This window comes from Cibotium barometz, chromosome 30, assembly GCF_041138505.1.
Source record: "Cibotium barometz isolate CiBa-2024 chromosome 30, ASM4113850v1, whole genome shotgun sequence".
Lineage (NCBI taxonomy): Eukaryota > Viridiplantae > Streptophyta > Polypodiopsida > Cyatheales > Cibotiaceae > Cibotium > Cibotium barometz.
The window spans coordinates 9,933,631-9,957,736 of record NC_141075.1 but is presented as its reverse complement, the minus strand read 5'-3'; the positions used below and the strand labels follow the sequence as shown (position 1 = coordinate 9,957,736).

At 45.6% G+C, this 24,106-nt stretch overlaps 2 protein-coding genes across 2 annotated transcripts in view; both read right to left on the bottom strand.

Moving 5' to 3' along the window:
* The window catches only part of SGR2 (shoot gravitropism 2 (SGR2)), a 166,948-nt gene that overhangs the window by 19,517 nt on the left and 123,325 nt on the right, over positions 1-24,106 (bottom strand). The gene's annotated exons all lie outside the window — the stretch shown is intronic.
* On the bottom strand, positions 21,493-22,732 carry LOC147621136 (uncharacterized). The gene is made up of 2 exons (XM_086823728.1): positions 21,989-22,732; positions 21,493-21,859 (listed from the first exon to the last, which is right to left on the bottom strand). The coding sequence occupies exons 1-2, from the start codon at positions 22,660-22,662 to the stop codon at positions 21,493-21,495; spliced, it is 1,041 nt and encodes a 346-aa protein (XP_086679854.1). The 5' UTR covers positions 22,663-22,732.

The following is a 24,106-nucleotide window of genomic DNA, read 5'->3' as shown; positions in this document are numbered from 1 at the left end:
ATTTTGTGTGTGTTTGTGTGGCTCAGCATGTGAATGAGCACTATGCAAAAGGAGAATATTGAAAAAAAAAGGAAGAGATTTTTTAAAGGCTTGCTATTTTTGGAGGCAAGCTCACGTGGACTGTCAATGGCCAAGATGCTCTGATGTGGCCATGCTCCTATGATGTCATGTCGGGGCATCACCTCTCTCCTGGCCTCTTATGGCATCACCTCTCTCCTGGCCTCTTATGGCATGTGCGCTCTTCTCGTTGCTGATCGAAATCACTTCTTGGGGTGGTACCAACTATGAGCGCCTATGGCTGAATGATGTCCTTGCTTTTGATGGCCGGTTGCCTCTGCTTGCTTTCTTCAGCCGATTGATGTGCTGAGATCTCGTTGCTCTTGGCCTCTTGCTCTCTCTCAGATCTACCACTACCGCCTTCTTCTTGTGGTTGACCTTGAGTACTTAGTAGTGTGTGGAAGCGTGTGTGACTGACGGACCTTGATGGCTCTGATACCACTGTAGGGTTTGTGGCTCTTAGCAGTGAAGCACGATCAGATAGAAAAGCTATGGGAGCTCATAAATGTATATCAGCATTACAGCATTAAGCTTGAAAACTGTAGAATGAGATGATTGGAGTACACACAGAAGTACACGAGTTTGAGCACACAAAAGCTTGCTACATTCATTGATTTGAGAGCCAATTTATAGGCTAAAAAGTGATTAGAGCACACGATTTGTGATTAGGTGCCCATGATTCTCTCCACCTCCCTTCATTAATGCATCGTGGCCTAGATTTTTTTTTTTTTTGTTTCTTCAAAAAGAGACTTCTGTCAAGTATGAAAAAAACATACAACAATCATAGCTATAAGCCGGAAAAGAATAGAATCACCCCAATATGTAAGGTGATTTCAACCACTGAGGAGCATCATGATGCCATGTAAGACCTGTGCAGTGCTGCTTCCCCATAAGCAATGTTGTACAGTCTCAGAATCTGCCGCACACCTAGGACAAGAAGGTGCTACACCAAAAACCGATCACTGATTGGTGGGGAGACCACCATGTAAGAATAACCAAAAGAAATGAGAGATCTGGCTTCTTCTGCATGAGTGCCAAACCTAGTAGCAATGAAACGCGTTTCGCATCCCCACTGAGTACGAAACGTTTCGAAACGTTTCGTTAAATTTGAAACGAGTTTTTTATGCTTATTTTTTTTTAATGTCAAAATTGGGGATTTTTGCCGTTTGAAAACGTACGGCTCAAAATTTGGGCCTTTTTCAGCCTTGCGCACGCGTTTCACAGAGAGAGAGCTTACGTGCGAGTTTCACAGAGAGAGAGAGAGCGTGCGTGCGTGTTTGCTACAGCCTTGCGACACCCAGTCAGGGTGTTGACCACAGAGGATATTGAGGAGATCCGCCAGTGTCCGATGCGGCACATATTATGAGATGGAGGCACCTCCATAGTGTACCCCTCCGTCCCACATGATCTTGTAACCCCTCACTATATTCCACTCACCTCCATAGCGTACCCTCCCCTCACTATATTCCAGTTCCAGTTTCATTTTCTAGGTGCCAGTAGTATCATCTTTATTTTTCATTTTCTGGGTTTTTTTTTTTTTAATCCAGACATTGTATCAGATCCACCATGATGTAACTTTTGGTCTCATAGGTCATTATGGCCTTTTGAAGACGTTAATATAACATTTCATTTCATTTCTCTCTCTCTCTCTCCTCTAGCTTTCTCTCTCTCTCAAGACTCTCTCTCTCTCTCTCTCTCTCTCACACACACACACACACACAAACACGCACACACACACACACATCTCAAATTTCAATTTTCAATTGAGATGTGTGTGTGTGTGTGTGCGTGTTTGTGTGTGTGTGTGTGTGTGTGTGTGTGTGAGGCACAGCTTCTGAGACATCTGATGTTCAAGATGAGGACGAGGATATTCAGTTGGATGATGCAGAGGAGGATGACTAGGCTTCTAGAGTCTAGTATCTACTTAGTCATTCTCGTTTTTTTACAGCTTCATTTATGATTCATGGTCATGACTCATGTCTCATGTTGACATTAGACATTGTTGACAGTTGTAGCTATTATCTTTTATGTCGGTTTTTTTATGTACCACATGTGTCACATGTGCCAGACTCTCAACTGCTTTGGCCATGGCCCATGGCTCATGTCACATTTATGATTTTATGGATTGCCACTCTTTGGTCTTTACTATTTAGACAATCTTATCGTCATTTGGTTACTTGTAAGTTGTTAAATTCGGTATCCAGGGGCCAAGGTTGGCATGTCATAATCATGATGTCAAATATTGATATGATATCGTGATTCGTAAATCAAATTTCAAATTGCAATGTCTTGCTTTTATTTACACATTTTTAAGTCTATAAGATCAAGGTGACATGTTGTTTGTTTGCAGTCTTATAAACTGATATGAAACTTGTTGAGGGTCCCTATTGTTGGGTCCCCCCCCCCCCCCCCCCCCCCAGGTACCCCTCCCGTTTCATACTTTTGGGTCGGGCAATGAAACGTTTCGAAACGCGTTTCAAAACGTTTCGAAACGCGTTTCAAAAACCTTTTTTATGAAACTCCTGGCTACTATGGTGCCAAAGTCTATGCCAATATCTGCGCTATATAACTGGAGAAATATCATAGCTCTCCCAATGAGGCCTGAGAGTAGGGATCCTATGCATCTGTCGAGTGAGGAGAAGCCTGGCATTCCAGACGGTGAAACTGAAAAAAGAAAGGCTTTTCAAAGGATCGAAGGCACCAATCCACTCCCACTCTCCTGGATCCCATTCAAGATATCTAATAGGACTGCCACCATATAACCACAAACACCAAGAGCCATGAGTCATATTTGAGGAGGAGGTGACCTTGTCGACGACAAATCCGACACTGGTCAGGTCTGCTTGCGTCAATGAGATCCATCAGGTCTCTAAAGGATAACATGATCATCAGTAATCGATGGATCAAGAACAAGCACAAGGACCCAGGGTACACCATCAAGAGTGGCGGTAACGGCCACGGAAGCTTAGACGGGAGAGCTCGGAAGGACTGGTACCTCTAGAACCTGGCCAAAAGGATGCCCCTATTGAAGCTAAAAGCTTCCAATAGGACCGAGGAAGAGCAGGGAACCGTAGTGAGACGGGGGTTAAGGCATTGATCCTCCGCCACTAGATCAAAGCCCAAATGGGCGGCCGACTTGAATCTAGATAAAATTGCTGCTGAAAAAGAGGCGGGTGCAGAAGAAGGGGGGCAGAGGCAGAAGTAGAAGGGCAGGAGCAGCTGGGGTAGCAAAGGCAGTGGGGCAGGCAGGAGCAGCAGAGGGGCAGGTGGGGGCTGCAGAAGGGCAGGCGAGGGCAGGCGGGGGGCTGCAGAGGGGCAGGCGGGGGCAGCAGAAGGGCTGGCGGGGGCTGCAGCCGGGGCTGTAGAAGGACATGCGGGGGACTGCAGATGGGCAGGCGAGGGCAGCAGAGGGGCAGGCGGAGGCAGCAGTGGGCAGGCAGGGGCAGCAGAGGGGCAGGCGGGGGCAGGACAAAGCAGCACAAGCTCACTTCTCCTAGCCAGTCAATGCTCATCGTGGCCTAGATTCATGCAAGGGCAGATGCTAGTTTGACTTTTATGCCTAGTTTTACTTTTATGCTTTTACATGCTATCATTTACAAGATGCTGGTCACATGCTATGCATTTGTACTTGGATAATGCTCGACTTCCAATAAGCAAAGTCTCATGTGAAGCACATTGGTCTGACACAATCTTGTAACCCTCGTGTGCATCGAACATTAGAAATAGTAGATAATCATCCATCAACATTTGAGTGTGCAGTAGTTCAAATGTCAAATTAGGAGTTACATTTACTTTGAGTAAAAGTAAAATAAAGTCACCATTTTGGTGCTCACTTTTATGGAATTCGGGTGCCTATATAAGGATCATCAACTAATCATGAATAATGCTCTTGCTTTATGCTAGTCACTTGTGTTAATCTCCTTCATTAGTATAATCTGTGCTTAATCACCATGCTTAACCATCACTTCTTTCCACCCTAAACTCTCCAAACACTAATTCTAACATGGTAGCAGAGCCATGATCTTTAATCATTATCATTAATCCATATTCCATTAGCTAATCACCTTCTTCCCCTCTTTGCAAAAAACCCAGCTTTCACTAATTCACTCCATAGGGCATCTCAACCTAAAACAAGCATAGGGCCTTCAAGCAAACTCACAAGGCTTCTGCCACATCAAAGGGCGTTGCCTAGGCAGCCAAAAAACAATGTTTTCTAGTGCAAAAATGCAACAGAAAATCGTGAAAATTCATGCCTACAGATGGAGGTGTTCTAATTGCTCTTGGTCATCATGAATTGCATATACAAGAAAGAGTCTAGAGCCCAAGTCTTGAAACAAATCATCCACCAAGTGAGGAGATCCAAGCATTTCATCAGTTTTTAGCCATTGTCATTGGCAAGTGATTAGTACTAATCAATTTGAGTTTTTTGGGAGTTTCAAACTTCAAATCAGATGTTAATAAGTTGCTCCAACTCTGATTTGCATAACCCCTCTCATTTGGTGCATGATTCTCATCCTCCAAATCACACTAGTTTTCTGCCTATTTTTTTAAGGGGAAGATATGCAAGATGTCTCATTAAGTCTTAAACCTCTTTTGTAAGGGATTAGACATTGCCATTGAAGCTAATAATCTAAGATGGTAAGACCTTTCCATATCAAAAAATGGCATCTCATTCCATGAGTTTGCATAGATTTGAAGGCAAAGATAAGCATGATGAGAAAGATTGGTACTTCAAGAAGAAATGTAACTATTGTGGGAAAGCCTAATCATGAAAAAAAGGATTGCTTCATCAAAAGAGATCATTCAGCAGCAAACCTTGCAAACAGTAAAGAAGAACCGGCCTTCAAAGAAGACGCCAACCTTGCCCAAGATTATTAATGGGCCTTCTAAAAGGCTTCCTTAAACCAAAGCCATTGACAAAATACCCCTACTCTTTTGTAAAAACTTCACTAGACTAGGTTGGTGAAACCAAAGCCGAAAAAAGAGCTTGCTAAGTCCAAACATGTCTATACTAAGGTTGGTGAAACCAAAGCCGAAAAAAGAGCTTGCTAAGTCCAAACATGTCTATACTAAGGTGGTGAAACTAAAGCCTAGTAGAGCTTAGTAAATCCACACTTGAGGGGGAGTGGTAGAAATAAGAAATAATCATGCATCAATATTTGTTAAATCAGGAATTACATTTACCCAAAGTAAAAGTCGAATAGAGGTACCATTTTGGCCCTCACTTTTACATAATTTTGGGGCCTATTTAAGGCTCATGAACTAATGAAGAATAATGCTCTTGCTTTATGCTAGTCACTTGTGTTCATCGCTTTTGCTCATGCTCTTGTGTTAATCTCCTCCATTAGGATAATCTCTATGCACCATCACTTTTTTTTTCCCGACTGGCCTTAGGCCCAAGATCCTCCCGAAGTTACCAATTTTTCACCGCCCTTAGGCGCTTCTTATCTGCCCGTAGGCGATGCTGCCACCCAGGCAGCACCATGTGGGGTTTTGAACCCACGACCTATTGGCCCTAGACAAACATATCTAAGTTCTAACACTTGAGCTATCACCTCATTGGCTTAACCATCACTTCTTTCCACCCTTATCTCTCCAAATCCTAATTCCAACATTCAACTCCAAAAATAAAGAGAGTCGAGACACTCACACGTGTATTTTCTCCATGGTCATGCTCCAATTCTTAAAAAGAATCCTCTTCGGATTGTCCTCTTTGGATTGGTCCTTCGTGTTTGTCATACAATCTTTTACAATATGCTTGATGGAGTCACAACTGAAACATTGCCCTACTAGCTGCTTGCTTTGGAAGTCTTCTTGAGAGAGTTGCAACTTTGACATTCCCCACTACAACTCTCCTTACGCTCTGTGGCCTTAACAACTCCTTCCTTGGAGATATCATTGCCTTTGGTATCCTTGGCTAGGAATCATACCGAGTCTAGAGGGTCATAGCAATATGAATTGTATCCAACAGACTTCACAACCGATGTGCATGAACAAACATGTGCAAAAATGAATTTAAGCCATCCGTGAACCTGTCCACTTGCTATAATGGCTAGTCCTGTGGAGCATAAGTGTAACTTGGTTGAACACAATGCTAATGAATACACTTAAATACACCAAGATTTAATAAACAACATGCTCAATACAAGATGTAATTTATTGAATTGACAAGAGACGCACACTGAGCCAGAACTACCGACCCCTTCCTCGAATAGTGTACATTAATCTTGGGGGAATCAAGTACACAGTGTCATGGGCATTTCTCACCAAATTTCCATACCAATGCATATGAATACAGTAATGCAAACAATATGGTTGTCAGTGTAGATATGCAACTCACACTATCCTCTCAAGTGCCCATGTTCAATACCATCTGCTCTGTCACAAACGGAGCCGTGGTTATACAGAATTTAATACTGAAATCCCAAGATTTATCATCCTTTGATCACTGCCATATCCCACATACATAGCCATAACAATTGATTATACAATGTGGAAGTACTGAAAAGTAATGATACTGCACTAGGGACCAGAAGATGGGCGTAAGAATTTTACAAGTACATAAAACGGGTGAATTGGCCCAGCCATACACCACTGTTTCTTCCAAAATGATTGAATATGAAAACAACTTATAAACGCTATACTTGCCTACAAGTAGCCTAGCTACAAGTTAGCAATATGGTGCCCAGCACCCTTCACCAAGATTGCCCAGCAATCCCGGTTTCTTCAAATGTAGCTAAACTTCAATAAAATCAACCACCTAATGGATGAAAATCAGCCTTAGGAGAATGCCCAGCACTTCCCAAGGGTTCTCCCGCATAGAACTTGTAGCAACCGGATCCAAGATGATTCTTCCACAGCTTCAATCTTGGGAATAGTCTTCTTGTTCTTCTTCTAGCTTGAATGGAGACTTTCAATTCTGAAAATCAGAATTCAGCCAGCTTCTAAGTGTTTTGGGGAAATAAAAACACTATGGTATTACTCTAGAATAAGTGCATTAGATAGAGCTATAAACAAAGGCCAAGGAGTACTCTTGAATGAGGCTAGAAATCTGAATTTACAGAGTTCTATTCAGCCTAGAAGGAGGCACCTAGATGAAGAGGAGGAGTGGAGGTTATGGCTCATGAAAAGATGTGGTAGGGAGAGGTTTGTGCAAGACTTTTGGATAAAAGAATGGCTATTAGCAAAGTAGCAACTCGTGTAGCTAAAAGAGGAGGAAAAGTTTACTTTTTATCTTTTTCTTTTTAGTTAACTAGCTTGCATGACTCTTTTGGAGAAAAGTGAGCTTGCATGCTTTACTTTTAAGAAAAGTAAGCTTTCATGGCACACTTTTAGATGCACGAAAAGATAAAGCATTGCATGATGCATGCATGTAGCTGAAAAGCTTGCTTGTTGCATGCATGGGGGTTTCTGGCCATGCATGTCGCATGTATGGGGGTTTCTAGCTATGTGCCATGAAGAAATCAGTGATGAATCACTAGGCAACGTCTTGTATGGGGTGGCCTTGTCTCTGAGCATGTCCTCTCAATACTCCGTACTGCATCACTTGTGCCAATGGTCTGAACCCCTCCCGGAAGAGGCAATGAAATCTTCCCCATATCTCATAATGCGCTGGGCATCTGAACTGAGAGAGAGAAATGAAATGAAATGAAATGTTATATTATCGTCTTCAAAAGGCCAAAGTGACCTATGAGACCAAAGTTACAACCATGTGACATCTGATACACTATCTGGAAAAGAAAAGAAAGGACTGAAGGTAAGTATCTAGCCCTACAATACATCAGTAGGGAGCATCCGGAAGCAGCAACTAGGGAGAGTGGGAAGCTAATGCTACTAGTCAAAATGGGGTACATGAGTACATGGATACATGAATACATGAATATGGGGGAGTACAAAAGTGACAGTGAGTACAACAGTATATGGCTGGAGTGGTAATCATCCTAGGAGCTCTAGCATGGGTCTCTAACGGATTGCCTGGATATCTGCCATAGTGAGATGCTTGGTCGGACGAGCCCGATGCCTCGCAATGATGCTCTGAATCCTCCAGTGTAGGCACCGTCTCTGATGTAAGGATCCGCGAACCCTCGCGCGTCTGGATCTGCCCAACTGGATAGCTTTATCAACTAGAGTCCCATGGGGTGCCCACTGTTGGGCTGTCGGCTGTGTGTCCTCCCGGGTAGTCCCTCTAAAGAAGTCAGTAATCTGTCTCTGTGTCGACTCCCTGCCAGTCAGGCGTCTGCTCCTGATAATGGACTCTCTGAGCCTACGGATCTCCAGGAGATAAAAACCCAAGCATCGCTGATCACAATAGTCCATGACTCTAGCCAGTGGTCCAAATCCCTCTCTGAAAAGGCAATGGTAGCGCCCTCGAATCTCATAATATGCTGTGCAGCGAGAGAAGTAGTGCTCCTCCGTCTCTGGCTCTATCCAACAAATCTGACATATCCTGTCCCCTGGAGGTATGCCTCTAAATCTGCCTATCTCTATCTCTAACTGATGTGAAGAGGTGCGGATCTGCCCAATGGCGCACCTCAATCCATGAGAAAAATGGGTATCCATGTAGCTCAGTCTAAGTATAAAGCCATCCTCAGTGGTGCGGAGAAGATGCTCTCTATAGAAAGCCATCTTCGTCCCTAACTCCTCTGAGGGCTCTAGCCATGTCCTCCTAGTGTCCAATTGAATGAGGTCCTGTCTGATGACTCTACTAATCTCAAAATAGAGGATATGCAGCACTAGGAGGCCTAGAGTGGATGTGCTCACAGGTACAATTTCAGGAGCTACGCACTAAGTTGTGGCTTTTTGACACGCTGGTCACATCGACTATGCTATATGGAGTACAGATCTGGGAGCCTAGCCTAGATCATGACAGTCGATCAGGACGCACATACGATGGATGGAGATCGATGGAGAGACCACTTGTGTCCATGATCTCCACGATGATTCGGGCTAAGGCCTCGTACCCCATGAGATTATCCGAGCTGAGATGGGAGCACCACTGATCATAGTTGAGGCTCTTGCCAGATCAGTGTCCTTCATTCATAGCACTTGGGAGCTTCCCCGACACCGGTATGTACGACTTGCTTTAGAGTCCTCTCATCAGCTAGCCATGGAGGGAGACACTTCATGTTGGTATGCGCAGATAGCATCTTGGTTTGAGCTCCATGGGTTCAGCTTAGACAAACGTCCATCCTTCCAGTACTCTCTAGAGGCACCCTCTCGATGTGGGCCCAGTGAACACCACTCCAAGATATGTGTGAGTCAACATACTCCACTGTCTCCTGCCCATATGTGAAAATAGGCGCTGATCTCCAGACCCACTGAGCTGTAGTGTTAAACACCATAACCTTGGTCTTACCAAGGTTAACTGAGAGCCCACTGTCTTGTGCATAAGCATGTAAAATATCCAAGTGCCTCTGCATACCCTCTGGTGAGTCTGCTATAAGCACAATATCATCAGCATATAAGAGCAGAGGTATCCAAGTGCCAACCAATTGGGCTCCTCTGTCCCCTCGTGTCCCAATATAATCAAAGATCTCATCAATGTATAGTCCAAATAGAGTCGGAGAGAGCGGGCAGTCCTGTTTCACCCCTATAGTGGAGTGTACTGGCTGGGAGAGACCCTCTGAAGTCCGCACCTGCCCAACTACTGTCTCATAAAGTGCCATAATACCCCAAATGAGCTCACATGGAACCCCCCAAGTCTTGCAGCTTGTGCATCAGTCTAGCTCTGGGCACTGTGTCAAAGGCCTTGCGGAAATCCACAAAGCCACAGTAGATACTCCTCCCATGTGCTCTGCCCTCCTCAATGATAGCCTTGAGGGAAAAGATATGATCCAAAGTAGAGAATCTCCTCCTGAAACCGGCCTGTCCCTGAGCTCGGACCCCTTGTCTCTCTGCCCATCTGCTCAACTCATGCTCAAGAGTAGAGGCATATAGCTTGGCCTGCAAATGACCAGTCATAATGGTGCGGTAGTTAGTCGGCAGGCTCGGATCTCCAGACTTGAGTACCGGCACAATCGTGGAAGTACTCCAAGTCCTAGGAAACCCCTCACACATGGCTCTATTAAACATGAGAGCTAGCAAGTCTACAATCATATCTCTAGCATGTATGAAATGCTCGGCTACAATGCCCTCATGATCCGGTGCCCTCCCTGTATGCAATCTGTTGATGGTCCTCCTCACCATCTCTGCTGTGAAGAAGGTAGCAGTGGGTGGACAAGGCTCTGGAGGGTTCGATAGTGGTGGCTTCTCTGGTACTGTGTAGAGGGAGGCTGCATACTCGCCCCATGTATCTGGAGAGGTAATGGCCGGAGGCGGGGGGTGCACTCTAAGCAATCTCCAGGCCTCCCAGAATCCTGACTCAAAAACAACTGATCGATGTCTCTCTCCAGCCGAGCTAAGAATGCTCTCTTCTTCCGCTGAATGAGGGATCGGAGGATGATGCATGACTGTCTATATGTAGTAACACCTGTGGCCACCTCTCTCTGTAGCCGGGCTGTGAGCTCCCTACAGTCATCATCATACCAACTATTTTGGGCATGCTCCCAGGACATGGTCGTACTGTGGGCTGCGTGTGTGGGAAGGCCGTCGCTACAGCTATATGTAAAGCCTCTGTCAGGATCTGTGTGAGCTCTGCTAATGGCCTCTGTGGATCCTCTGCACTCAACAAGCTGTAGATCTCTGCGGTGTATACTCCATCAGTCTCTCTACAGAAGGTATATCTCAGGTGATAGGAGGACTGCCCAACCTGGCGGGTACTGTAGTGGAAATCCACCGTAAAGGAGAGAAGTGCATGATCCACCGTAACTCCGATGGGCCTGGGGCCAATCGCAAAATCCAAGATACTCGGGATGAAGGTTAGCGAGGCTTAAACATAATTCACTGTGCTGGCCCCATGTCTGTGTGGAAAGCAAGTAAAGCCACTGGCAAGTGGATACCTCTCTAGGCCATTTAAAATGGCCAGCCCCTGTGCAGTCTCCATCTCCAAGAGGTATCTCCCATACTCAGTACACTCCACCTCATCCTGTGATCTCCAGGTCAAACACATCTCCTCCACATCTCTCTCTCTCAACATCTCCTCCGAAGTGTCAAAGAAGGAGGTCTGGTACTGAGCCGTTCGAGCATTAAAGTCCCCAAGTATGATAACATCTCCCTCCCTGGAGAACTCCCATATGTCCTCATCCAAAATCATATATGGAGATTGCCCCTTGGGCGCTGCATAATGAGATGTGCTGGGTGGAAAGTAACATATAGCAATGTATAGGGGTCTACCGTCATCTGCCCTCACTCTGACCCACATGTACCTCGCACTCTCATCACGGCGCATAACATGGATGAGTGGCTGAAGCTCCTCTCTAGTGGTCCATCTGGCGCAGTGATGGCTGGACTAAAGAAGTCTGTAACGTGCCTCTGAGTCTGGCTCTCTGTGCGCCTAAGTAGGCTATCTCTATATCTCCGCAGCTCAAGCAAGAACAATCCCAAACACCTCTGGTCCTGGTACCCCATGACTCTGGAAAGTGGTCCAAAACCCTCTCTGAATAAACAGTGGAAACGACCACGTATCTCATAGTATGCAGTACAATGGCATATATAATGCAGCTCTGTCTCTGGCTCCCCATGGCATACTCGACATATCCTGGCCTCAGCTGGTATACCTCTATATCGGCCAATCTCAATCTCAAGCTGGTGTGAGGATGTGCGAATCTGACCAATAGCACATCGTACTGCATGAGACAAGTGTACATCCATGTAACTGGGTCTGATCACAAAACCATCTGCTGTGAGCTGAAGAAAATGCTCTCTGTAGAAAGCCATCTTCGTGCCCAGCTCCTCGGTCGGCTGTATCCATGTCCTCCTAATGTCCAGCTGAACTACATCCTGGCGGATGAGTCTGGTAATCTCTGTCCGTGTGCGAGTGACAGAGGGTGCCTCCAGAGAATAGCACATCGTACTGCATGAGACAAGTGTACATCCATGTAACTGGGTCTGATCACAAAACCATCTGACCAATAGCACATCGTACTGCATGAGACAAGTGTACATCCATGTAACTGGGTCTAATCACAAAACCATCTGCTGTGAGCTGAAGAAAATGCTCTCTGTAGAAAGCCATCTTCGTGCCCAGCTCCTCGGTCGGCTGTATCCATGTCCTCCTAATGTCCAGCTTAACTACATCCTGACGGATGAGTCTGGTAATCTCTGTCCGTGTGCGAGTGACAGAGGGTGCCTCCAGAGAATACTGGAAGGGAGGCAATCTGTCCATGCTTAAACCATGTGCCAGGAACCAAGATGTCATCTGTCCATACCAACAAGCCGTGTCTCCCTGTAAAGCTAACTGTCGGGAGGACTCAAGAGCGAGGCGTGCATATCTGTCTCGGGGGAGATCCCACAAGCCATGTATGTAGGAGACTGATCTCGTAAGAGCCTCAATCACCAGAGGGGCAGCCGCCAGCTCTGCTCGAATAATCTCATGAGGTACCAAGGCCTTGGCTCTAATAATCCTAGCAATCATAGATACCAAAGGCCTCTCCATACCTCTCCACCCTCCTGCGCTGTGATGGCCCACTGAAGGTCCCCATATCTGCACTCCATAAAGCATAGCTGAAGTCACTAGAGTGTCAAAAAGCCAAAGTTTTGTTCGGGGTTCCTGAAACTGAACCTGCGAACACATCCTCTCCAAACCACCCAAGGCTGCATGTGCTCTAGTCAATCTAGTCTCTGCTGCTCTCCTCATCGAAAACACTGGCCCACTGAATACTACCCCAAGATATGTATATGCATCTGCATACTCCACAATCTCTTGCCCATATGTAAATGTGGGAGCTGATCGCCTAACCCACTGTGGCGTGGTGTTAAACACCACAGAGAGAGAGAGGGGGGCGGAGAGTGAAGCGACGGGCACAGGGAAGAGGCGACGTGCGAACAGTGAGAGAGGGGGTGGAGAGTGAAGCGACGGGCAAGAGGCGAAATGGGCAGGAGGCGGGAAAGGGAGGCCGGAAAAGGAGGCCAGAAAGAGAGAGAGAGAGAGAGAGAGAGAGAGAGAGAGAGAGAGAGAGAGAGAGTGAAAGAAAGAAAGAAAGCTGTATTAACGTCTATTAGAGGCTGAACTTGACCTATGAGACAAATCAATGTACAACTGTCAATGTCTTCTGGATGTCCAGAAAAAAAAAGGACAAAATGAACATGAAATAAACTATGAAAGTACTGAGCTAGTCGAGGGGTGTGATGGATGGAGCCTGTATTCATAATGGGGGTGTAATATGTGATACATAGGCGATGGCGAGGCAAAAATACCTCGGAGCCCTGTTGGAGCACGGTTGGATGGCACCTCAAACACTCGTGCCAGGGTTGCTTGGCTCACAGTTATTCAGCCCAAAAGAGAGGGGGCTTGAATATTATCGATCCGGATGTTCAATGCAGGGCGTTGCTTTGCAAACTTGTGGTCAAAGGTTTCCTACCAGGAACTGAGCCTTGGAAGGATTTTTTCTTGTCTCAGATTTCCAGATGTACACCCAGGGTCGGGAGAGACTGGATGCCCAACACACGTTTTTTGTTCACAGAGGCTGATATTAGGGCACCATGTTCCCCTCTTATTGCAGCCATTGTCAGAGCATGGAGAAGCATGAGATATTTTTTGCAACAAAGGCTTCCTAGGTCTTTGGACGAGGCTGACCGACAACCTATTATGTGGAACGAGTTCATTAGGGATGAGGCTGGTCGGCCACTTGGTGCATCTCGTTATATGCAATGGTCAGGATGGGAGAGATGCGCATACACAGTTCTTGCTTGGAAGACCTTTAAGAGTCTTCCGGAGGATCGGAGAGTTGCACCACTCAGCATCTTAGGGGCTCTCCCATTCGTATTGATCAGATTGATGCAGCTATTCCGCATGAGTGGCTTTCTGGGACCTTTCACGGAGACTATCATTTGAGTTGGCTGGGAGTTTCTTCGAGGATAGGCATACCTCTGCAGGTCATTGCTCTGCCAGGCCAGGAGGATACAGATTTCCTCATGTATTCTATCATGCCTGGTGGGAGATTGAGGAGATGTAGTATCGAGGAGATCATACCAAACACTAGGCTTAGTCCAGTGAGGATTGTTGGTGGCTCGGGGAAGTACTGGTTCATTGACCCTTCTCCTCAGATAGTGACTCATGGCTCTTGGTGTTTGTGGCTATATGGTGGCAGTCCTATCAGATATCTTCAGTGGGATCCAGGAGAGTGGCAGTGGATTGATGTCTTCGATCCTTTGAAAAGCCTTCCTTTTTTCAGTTTCACTGTTCGGAATGCCAGGCTTCTCCTCACTCGACAGATGCATAGGATCCCTACTCTCAAGCCTCATTGGAGAGCTATGATATTTCTCCAGTGATACAGCGCACATATTGGCATAGACTTTGGCACTCATATAGAAGGAGCCAAATCTCTCATTTCTTTTGGTTATTCTTACATGGTGCTCTCCCCACCAATCAGTGGAGATCAGTTTTCGGTGTAGCACCTTCCTGTCCTAGTTGTGCGGCAGATTCCGAGTCCGTACAACATTGTCTATGGGGGTGCAGCATTGCACAGCAGATTTGGGTTCCTGTAGCCCAACTTATGGGCAAATTGAGTGGCCGAGCCATGCATGTGACTTGGGGGGCAGTTGCTTGGCTCTCCCAGTCCGCCGGTCCGCAACTTTTTTATGAGGGCAATGGTACAGATTCTGTTTTTTTCATTCGTAGAGGTATTGCCTAGCATGGTTTATTGCAAGATGTTCCTCACTCTGATTATACACCCCCTAGACAAAGGATTGACACCAGTTGGGAGATTATTGCCAGTATTACAGCATGGCAGATCTGGAGAGCTAGATGCACGGAGGCTATTGAGGGTGTTCAGATTTTTGGGTCTCAGTGCATTAGTACTATATGGGTGATATCATCCACACTCTTATGGCTACTTGGGCTCGCATTCAGGGGCCCTCTTGTTCTATGCAGGCGAAGCGTGTGATATTTATGCGGGAATGGGACCATGGCATCTTCTTTTCCTCTAGTACCACAGGTCTTACATGGCATCATGATGCTCCTCAGTGGTTGAAATCACCTTACATATTGGGGTGATTCTATTCTATCTTTCCGGCTTATAGCTGTGATTGTTGTATGTTTTTCTCATACTTAATAGAAGTCTCTTTCTGAAAAGAAAAAAAATACCTCGGAGCATGATCTCCGGGTGTGAGTGTAAGTGAGCTAGCCGCTCCTGGATATGGTGCTGATGTCAAGCATGTACCTCTGTGATCTCCCTCTGATGTAGTCTGGGAGTCTGGTAGCCTAGTGCTCTCGGTCTCTGCCTGGCTCGGAGGTCCGCAGCGCACTGAAGTGTAACCCTCTCCTGTGTCAGGGTAGGCACTTGGATAGATCTTTGGAAGAAATCAGTGAGCTAGAGCTGTCGCCCACCTCTCCCTGTGGTATGAGTCCGTAGCAGTGTCTCTCTGTAGCGCTGTGTCTCTAGCAAGAACTGGCCAAATCTGTGCTGGTCTGCGGACTCCATGATCTGGCGGAGTGAGGGATGTCCACTGAAGATGGTGGTGTATCTCTCTCTAATGACACTATATGCTCTGCATCTGCATACCATAATCACATGGGACGCGAAATGGGGACGGAAAAGATTATGAAAGGCCATTCCTTGTCACTATAGAGTGACATGGGACAGGAATGGGAACGAGAAGATGCTGCCATCCCCAACATTCCCAAGTCTAAAAATGCCCATTCCCTGTGACTATGCTGCATACATAATGTTCCTCACTCTCAACCTCCTCCTAGCATAGTCTGCATATACTCTCTGCTCTCGGGATCCGTCTGCCCTACCTGCCTCAATCTCAAGCTAGTGTGATGACACTCTGAGCTAGCCAATCACCACTCACGCACTGTGAGGCATGTACACATCCATGTATCCAGGTCTCTGTATAAATTCATCTGCTGAGATACGCATAAACTCATCTCTGTAGTATAGCATCTTCGGCGGTAGAGGCTGACTAGGTGTAATCCAAGTCTCTTGAGTGTATCGCTGCCATAAATCCTGCCAAAGGACTCTGTTCCTCTCACTGTGAGAGAGCTAGATGTGTGGTGCATGTAACTTGATTGAACACAATGCTAATCAATACACTTAGATACACTAAGATTTGAATGACACTTGCTCAAATACAAGAAGTAAATTGCTGAATTGACAAGAGACACACAATGAGCCGGAACGGCCGACCCCTCCCTTGAGTAATTTGTATTACTATTGGAGAAATTCAATACATAGCTTCACGGGCATCCATTGCCAAATCCTCCATGCCAATGCATATGAAATTCAGCTTTTAGAAAACAATGGTATGTTGATGTAGATCACCAAGGAGCTGCCTTGATGCCCGGCCCGACTTCAGTGCCCATATTCTCTACCATTGGCTCTATGTTCTACCAAGCAAGGTAGCAACATCTTCAAGAGCACATAGGACAAGAGAAATACTACACAGGGCGGCTAAACAAAGAGTCCTGCCCTTCTACTGAATAAGTAATGACAACACATTGTCCAATTAGCTTACCAGTCTTCATAGAAGTTGTTGCAAGCGGAAGCCTTCGCGTTGGAAGCTTTAGAAGTGTTGATATCTTCGATTTGCCGCAATCCTTCGCGACAAAAGTCTTCAAGAGGATAAAGGGAACCCTGGGAAAGCTCCCCCTATGGTTCAACTTGAGAAAGAAGGCCGAAATTAGGGTTTTCAGCAAAAAGACCAGAAATTACGGCAAAAATGAGAGCTGTTTTGCTGAATTTTAGTCATTGGGAGTGAGTAGGAGAGTGATTAGCACTTGGAAACACTCTTGGAAGCTTGGAAAACACCCTAGCAAGTTGGGTATGGCTATGGAGAGCTTGGAAATGGAGAAAAATGGTGGAAAAACAGAGTTTTCAGCCTCCAAAAATCCTCATGAAGAGAAAACACGAATATTCTCTTAATAAGTAAGTGAATTGGGGTCCAATCAGGTGAGGGGACATGGGGAGATGCCCATTTATGAGTAAGAGGGGAGGATCAGGTCCTGGACATTGAGTCTTGTCCGCCTCGGGACATCAGTGAGTGTGAACTTGAAAGCGGTCATAATTTATAAGTGACTTTTGGACGCCCAAACTTTAATGAAGTGGGAACACACTCACTTATAAATATTGGCTAAGTCCTAAGGGCTATTTGAGCCTAGATTGGATAATACTTACCACCTGTTCACATGCCACACAACCATGTCAGCAGACAGTTTCACACGCACGTTTCACGCGCGGGCGTCCCCTTACCCGGAACTACACATAGGTCATGTAGGCATGAAAACAGCATGCAATTTCATTTGCAGGCAAGCACATAAAGATGCTATGTAATGCAGCATTGGCATGAGCAATTTCCATTCATGAAACCATATAAGATCAGGTGTTTCCAGGCAAGTATATGCGATACCAGACCCAGTGGAAAGAAAATCCTCCAGGCGTTTCCGGGCATGTACACAAAGGCACAAGTCCCAGCGGAAAGCCAAGTCCTCCAGATATTCCGGACATGATAACGTCAAGTCCCAGCGGAATATCATATCCAACTATACAGCATGACACGTGTCAATCACATGCATAGGCACATTCCATAAGCCATGGACACCAATCCAATATGTACATAGTGTGAAAGCAAGAGTGAACCATTCGGGTGGCCAAATGGTGACATTCCCCCCGCTTCTAAACAGTTGTCCGCAACTGAAATGCATCCAAATATGTCTGAAGCACATGCGGGCAATCTTTGAAAAACTCTTCATCTGGCATCATTTTTGGACCAAAAGGTGATGCATTAAGGCATAGATACATGTGCCCTGTAAGCATGAGGCATGGCTGGCCCCTCAACATGCATTGATACATTTTCAGCCATAACTTCTCCCTCACGAGCACACTCGAAGACATGAGTGGCATGAGAGATACGTGGAATACCTGCACCAACAGAGAATTGCAGCCCATGTTGCATGTGTTGTGCATGTACATTTTCAGCCGGCAATGGCATTTGACTACATTTTGACCACTGCCATAAACATTGTATCCTTCACGGACTACATGAGGTATTCCTGCATGGCGTGAAGTCACTGATTGTTCCTCTCCCATCGCATGGAGATTCATCCTCTTAGACATAAGTTCTTGTTCGGGCAGTTGTGGGGATTCCAAGACATGTGGAATGGTTGCCTTTTCTGCATAGGCATCCTCGGTACGAGCCAAGTATGCACGTGCTGCATCCCTCGGTTGCATGTGCAACTCTTGAGCAATCATTGCCATTGCATGATCCATATAAGATTCAGCTTTCTTGGACTTCAAACGATCATGTACCAATGGATCCTCGCGGCGATAGAGATTCAATTCTTCTTGTTGTGCATGGAGAAGAGCCTGCATACGAGTAAGTTCAGCCCTCAAGACTATGGACTCTTCTTCTTGCATCTTCTCTTTGCCACGAGACGACTGTCCCACATATTCATGTTCCCTATTGTGCACCTTATGAGTTTGCTCATCCTGTAAAGCATTGGAGGCATGCATTTCATTGTCCCTGCCTCTTGTATTAGCATCTCCAACATTCATTGTATGGCTGTCCATAATGTTCTAAGTGTAGAGATAGCTAGTGTTCACGGTGATCGTCTCTCACGATAGAAGTGAAAGAGAACCGTATGCTCTGATACCAATGTAACTTGGTTGAACACAATGCTAATCAATACACTTAGATACACTAAGATTTGAATGACACTTGCTCAAATACAAGAAGAAAATTGCTGAATTGACAAGAGACACACAATGAGCCGGAACGGTCGACCCCTCCCTTGAGTAATTTGTATTACTATTGGAGAATCTCAATACATAGCTTCACGGGCATCCATTGCCAAATCCTCCATGCCAATGCATATGAAATTCAGCTTTTAGAAAACAATGGTATGTCGATGTAGATCACCAAGGAGCTGCCTTGATGCCCGGCCCGACTTCAGTGCCCATATTCTCTACCATTGGCTCTATGTTCTACCAAGCAAGGTAGCAACATCTTCAAGAGCACATAGGACAAGAGAAATACTACACAGGGCAGCTAAACAAGGAGTCCTGCCCTTCTACTGAATAAGTAATGACAACACATTGTCCAATTAGCTTACCAGTCTTCATAGAAGTTATTGCAAGCGGAAGCCTTCGCGTTGGAAGCTTTAGAAGTGTTGATATCTTCGATTTGCCGCAATCCTTCGTAACAAAAGTCTTCAAGAGGATGAAGGGAACCTTAGGAAAGCTTCCCCTATGGTTCAACTTGAGAAAGGTAGGCTGAAATTAGGGCTTTCAGCAAAAAGACCAGAAATTACAGCAAAAATGAGAGCTGTTTTGCTGAATTTTAGTCATTGGGAGTGAGTAGGAGAGTGATTAGCACTTGTTGGAAACACTCTTGGAAGCTTGGAAAACACCCTAGCAAGTTGGGTATGGCTATGGAGAGCTTGGAAATGGAGAAAAATGGTGGAAAAACAGAGTTTTCAGCCTCCAAAAATCCTCATGAAGAGAAAACACGAATTTTCTCTTAATAAGTAAGTGAATTGGGGTCCAATCAGGTGAGGGGACATGGGGAGATGCCCATTTATGAGTAAAAGGGGAGGATCAGGTCCTGGACATTGAGTCTTGTCCGCCTCGGGACATCAGTGAGTGTGAACTTGGAAGCGGTCATAATTTATAAGTGACTTTTGGGCGCCCAAACTTTAATGAAGTGGGAACGCACTCACTTATAAATATTGGCTAAGTCCTAAGGGCTATTTGAGCCTAGATTGGGTAATACTTACCACCTGTTCACATGCCACACAACCATGTCAGCAGACAGTTTCACACGCACGGTTCACGGGCGGGCGTCCCCTTACCCGGAACTACACATAGGTCATGCAAGCATGAAAACACCATGCAATTTCATTTGCAGGCAAGCACATAAAGATGCTATGCAATGCAGCATTGGCATGAGCAATTTCCGTTCATGAAAGCATATAAGATCAGGCGTTTCCAGGCAAGTATATGCGATACCAGACCCAGTGGAAAGCCAATCCTCCAGGCGTTTCCGGGCATGTACACAAAGGCACAAGTCCCAGCGGAAAGCCAAGTCCTCCAGATATTCCGGGCATGATAACGTCAAGTCCCAGCGGAATATCATATCCAACTATACAGCATGACACGTGTCAATCACATGCATAGGCACATTCCATAAGCCATGGACACCAATCCAATATGTACATAGTGTGAAAGCAAGAGTGAACCATTCGGGTGGCCAAATGGTGACAGTGCATGTATATCATACTCGAAAGGTGGCAGGTGATCTATGTCAAGACCATGCTGAGTGAGCCACTGTATCGTCTGTGAATACCATGTTCTCCTATTTCCACTTTCTACGAGCTGCCTGGACGCCTCAAAAGCTCTATGTGAGAGTCGATCTGATGGCATATCTCTGATCCTCTGTATGAAGCAGATTGTCTGGAAGAGGGCCTTTACTAGCATAGGAGGTGCAGCAAACTCCGTCCGGACAATGTCACGTGAGACGGAGGGTTTGTTGCGGATCATCCGTGAAAGCATGAGAATCTGAGGCCTCTCTATCTAAGACCATGTGGAGGTGGCGAGCCTAGGTGCCCATACTGCTACAGCATACAGCAAAGCAGGGGTGACTGGTGTGCCCATACTGCTGCAGCATACATCAAAGCAGGGGTGACTAGTGTGTCAAACAACCACCCCTTCGTGCGGGGCTCCTGGAAGTGTGCCTGGTGACATTGTCTCTCTAGCATGGCCACAGCTGCATACCCTCGTGTGAGCATAGTTTCCACGAGTTTCGAAAACGGGGGTGCGGAGCACGGCGGGAAACGGAGTTTCGGAGTTTCGGCCTTTGGGAAGAAACGGGGAAACGGAGTTTCGGTTTTAGGGTTTAATACATACATATATAATTAATAAAAACATTACAAAAGCTTGAAAAATACATCTTTGCTCAAGTTCAATGTCAAAGACTCAAATGATAGATCAAAATTCAGAAATGACAACTGTAGGCTCAAGGCTCAAGCCTCAAAAGAGTCAATACAATACAAGATCCATCATCCATCATCCATCATCCATAATCCATGTGTATAGACTATAGTAAATACAGAACATGATCAAAAAATATCCATGTGGCTGGCAGCAGCTGTTGGCATGACAAAATCCTAGAGCTAAGTGCTCCAAAAATCACTCATCAAGATCATCCATGGAGGAGTCATCCTCCAACTCATGAGAGTCAAGCTCAGATGAAGAAATGGTAGGATCGTGGTCCTCTGCCTCTGCTGAAGTGGAAGCGATGGATCCCCCCCTCTGCCTCTGAGAATGGGTGGTGCAGCGGGTGTTGTGGCTCGGCACTATCAGCTCCTCATAAAGCAAATATGTGAGTTATGCCATGTAGTCTTCACCTAAATTTATGAGTCCATAGCATAAATGCGATCAAGCAAAGAAGGATCGCATTGTCAATCAAATTAGCTGTCTCCCACCATGAGACAGGCTGTAGTAGCTGAGTCTCTCGAAGCTTTGCAGCCTCTCGACCAAAGCTCCCTGTCTGGTTGCGAAAGGCCAAGAGATCATCCTCTATACATTTCAGCATGTGCACATTACCAGATGTCAAGTTCCTGATGTATGTCATGAAGCCTTCTTCTAGCTCCTCGTTCTCGTATTGCTCCTCATCTCGCCACAAAGGATGCAATACATGTGCTACTGCATGAATCGGCCTGTGAAACCAATCCCATCGCCGATTCCACACAGCCTTGATTTCATCAACCCTTTAGAGATCAAACCATAAGATAAAAAAAGGACAAAAAACAAGAGTCAAGAGTCGAGACCAATGTAAAGACTCGAGTAAAATAAAGATAAGAAGTAAAGCAAGGGTAGCCATGACTGAGGAGACTTACTGCTCTGCTCTCAAGTAGTCTTGCTTGTTGAGAGCCTCCCCAATCTTGTCCATGTACTCGTATAAAAAGCTTAGAGTACTGCCCTCCATGTCTGTAATGCGTAACACTGTGTAGATGGGGTAGAGAGTTTTGATCAACTCCTCAATCTCTACCCACCACTCCTCTCTCATGACATCACGCACAAAAGCTCTTGCCTTGGGGCTCTCTCTCTCATCCCACTCTAGCCATTCATTTGAGTAGACAGTGCGTACCAACTCTCTGCGGACTCGCAAGAGTCTCTCAAGCACAATGAACATGTATGCAAATCTGGTGGCTGCAGGCTGCAATAGCTCAAGAGTGCTGTAGGCCCGATACATGCTCAAGACTTTTGGCCTCTTCTTCACAAACTTCACCATGCTTCGTCCGGTGCGAAAGATGGCTTCAACCCATTGTATTTGACCTATGTCCTCAATCAATAAGTTGAGGCTATGTGATGCACAAGGGGTCCACACAATGGCTGGAAATTCATCCTCCAGCATAGAGCCCATAGACTTACAATTACTTCCATTATCTGTCACCACCTGCACAACATTCTCAGGCCCAACTTGCTCTATAGCCTCCCTTATATGTGTCCAAATAAATGCACCTGTAACTGTGAGACCTGGGAGGGAGGCATCAATGGCTTTCAAAAACATAGTGCCTTTGCAGCATGACACCAAAACATTGTATACATTTCTCCTGCGTACATCTGACCACCCATCACACAATACAATGCAGCCATACCTTTTCCATGTTTCCTTCAAGGGCTGTAGCTACACTTCTATGCATGATTTTTCCCGCTTTAGCTCTCGTGTCCGCAGAGCCTCAGATGTAGGGCCATCCCACTCGCATCCAATGCGGCTGATGGCCCTCATGGTCTTCCTCCATTGATTTGTCTTGGCCACATGAAAGGGAATGGCACACCGTATGAACATCCGGGTGAGCTCCCTAGTTGCCTCTGCAATTGCTTGCTTTTGAAATCCTGCTTGGATGCTAGCCCTTTGTATTGTATTTATTGGAGGGGTGTCTTGTGAATGTGATACATCACCTAGCAAAGGAGTCCTCCTTGCATGCACACCCGACACTGAGGTAGAGGAGAAATCTGATCCTGTGTCTCTGCCTCTGGCCCTCTTTGCTGCTGCTGCTTGACTTGAACCAGCTTCATGCTCTTGACCACCCATTGCTGTAGATACTTCCTCTTCGGGAGGTAGAGGGCGTGGTAGAGGGCTGATGTGGAGGTTGTCATGAGAATATATTTTAAGTCCTCTAGAAAAATATTATTTATCCCCTCTTGAGTAATTTGGGAACGCCTAGGTTACTCTTGCGTCATGCCAGCTAGGTTAATATCGTGGGTGACACCACTATAAATATTAATACGTGCGGTATATGACGTATGTTTGAGGCCACCTATGATTATTTCAGTTAGGTTTGTATGGCAGGGTGATTCCTGGGGTACTTACGCTTGGTAGTCATGAGTTGGTGATGATTTGTGCCTGTTTAATATTTGTGGGATTAATTTACTAATTAATTGGGCTTATATTTTCAGGTGATGAAGACTATGGGAATTGAAGAGTTTACTTTGGAAGAAATGTCTTGGTTCATCACATTTCATTTTTGGCAAGCATAGTAGCTTGCAACCTTAGCAAATGATTTTTCCATTTTGAACTTTAGGAAAGATACATTTATTATGTGGAATTTATTAAAGCCTATGGCTTTACCCTAGTCCCAATATTTGACACTCTATTTTTGTAAAAGAAGAGTGCCGTGCTCTCTAAAAAGCACATCTTGTATATTTTGGAAGCTATGGCCTAATTTTGGTGAAAAGAAAGCTAATAAAGAAATACTCGTGTGGGGAGAGGCCACGCACAAGAGAGGGGAAGATTGCACCCAATATGATCTATTGAGCTAAGTATTTTAATTTTGTTAAGTGTTTAAATTTCAATTGATTTGATTTAGTTGAAGCTTGCAAAGCAATGGTTTTTATGGTTGAATCAATTCTTGTGAATTCTCTACTCTTCCACAATCTTTTCAGAGGGGTAGAGGGCAAGGTAGATGGGTAAAGCAGCTCCAAACAGGCGGTTGAAATAAGCGCGCAGAATG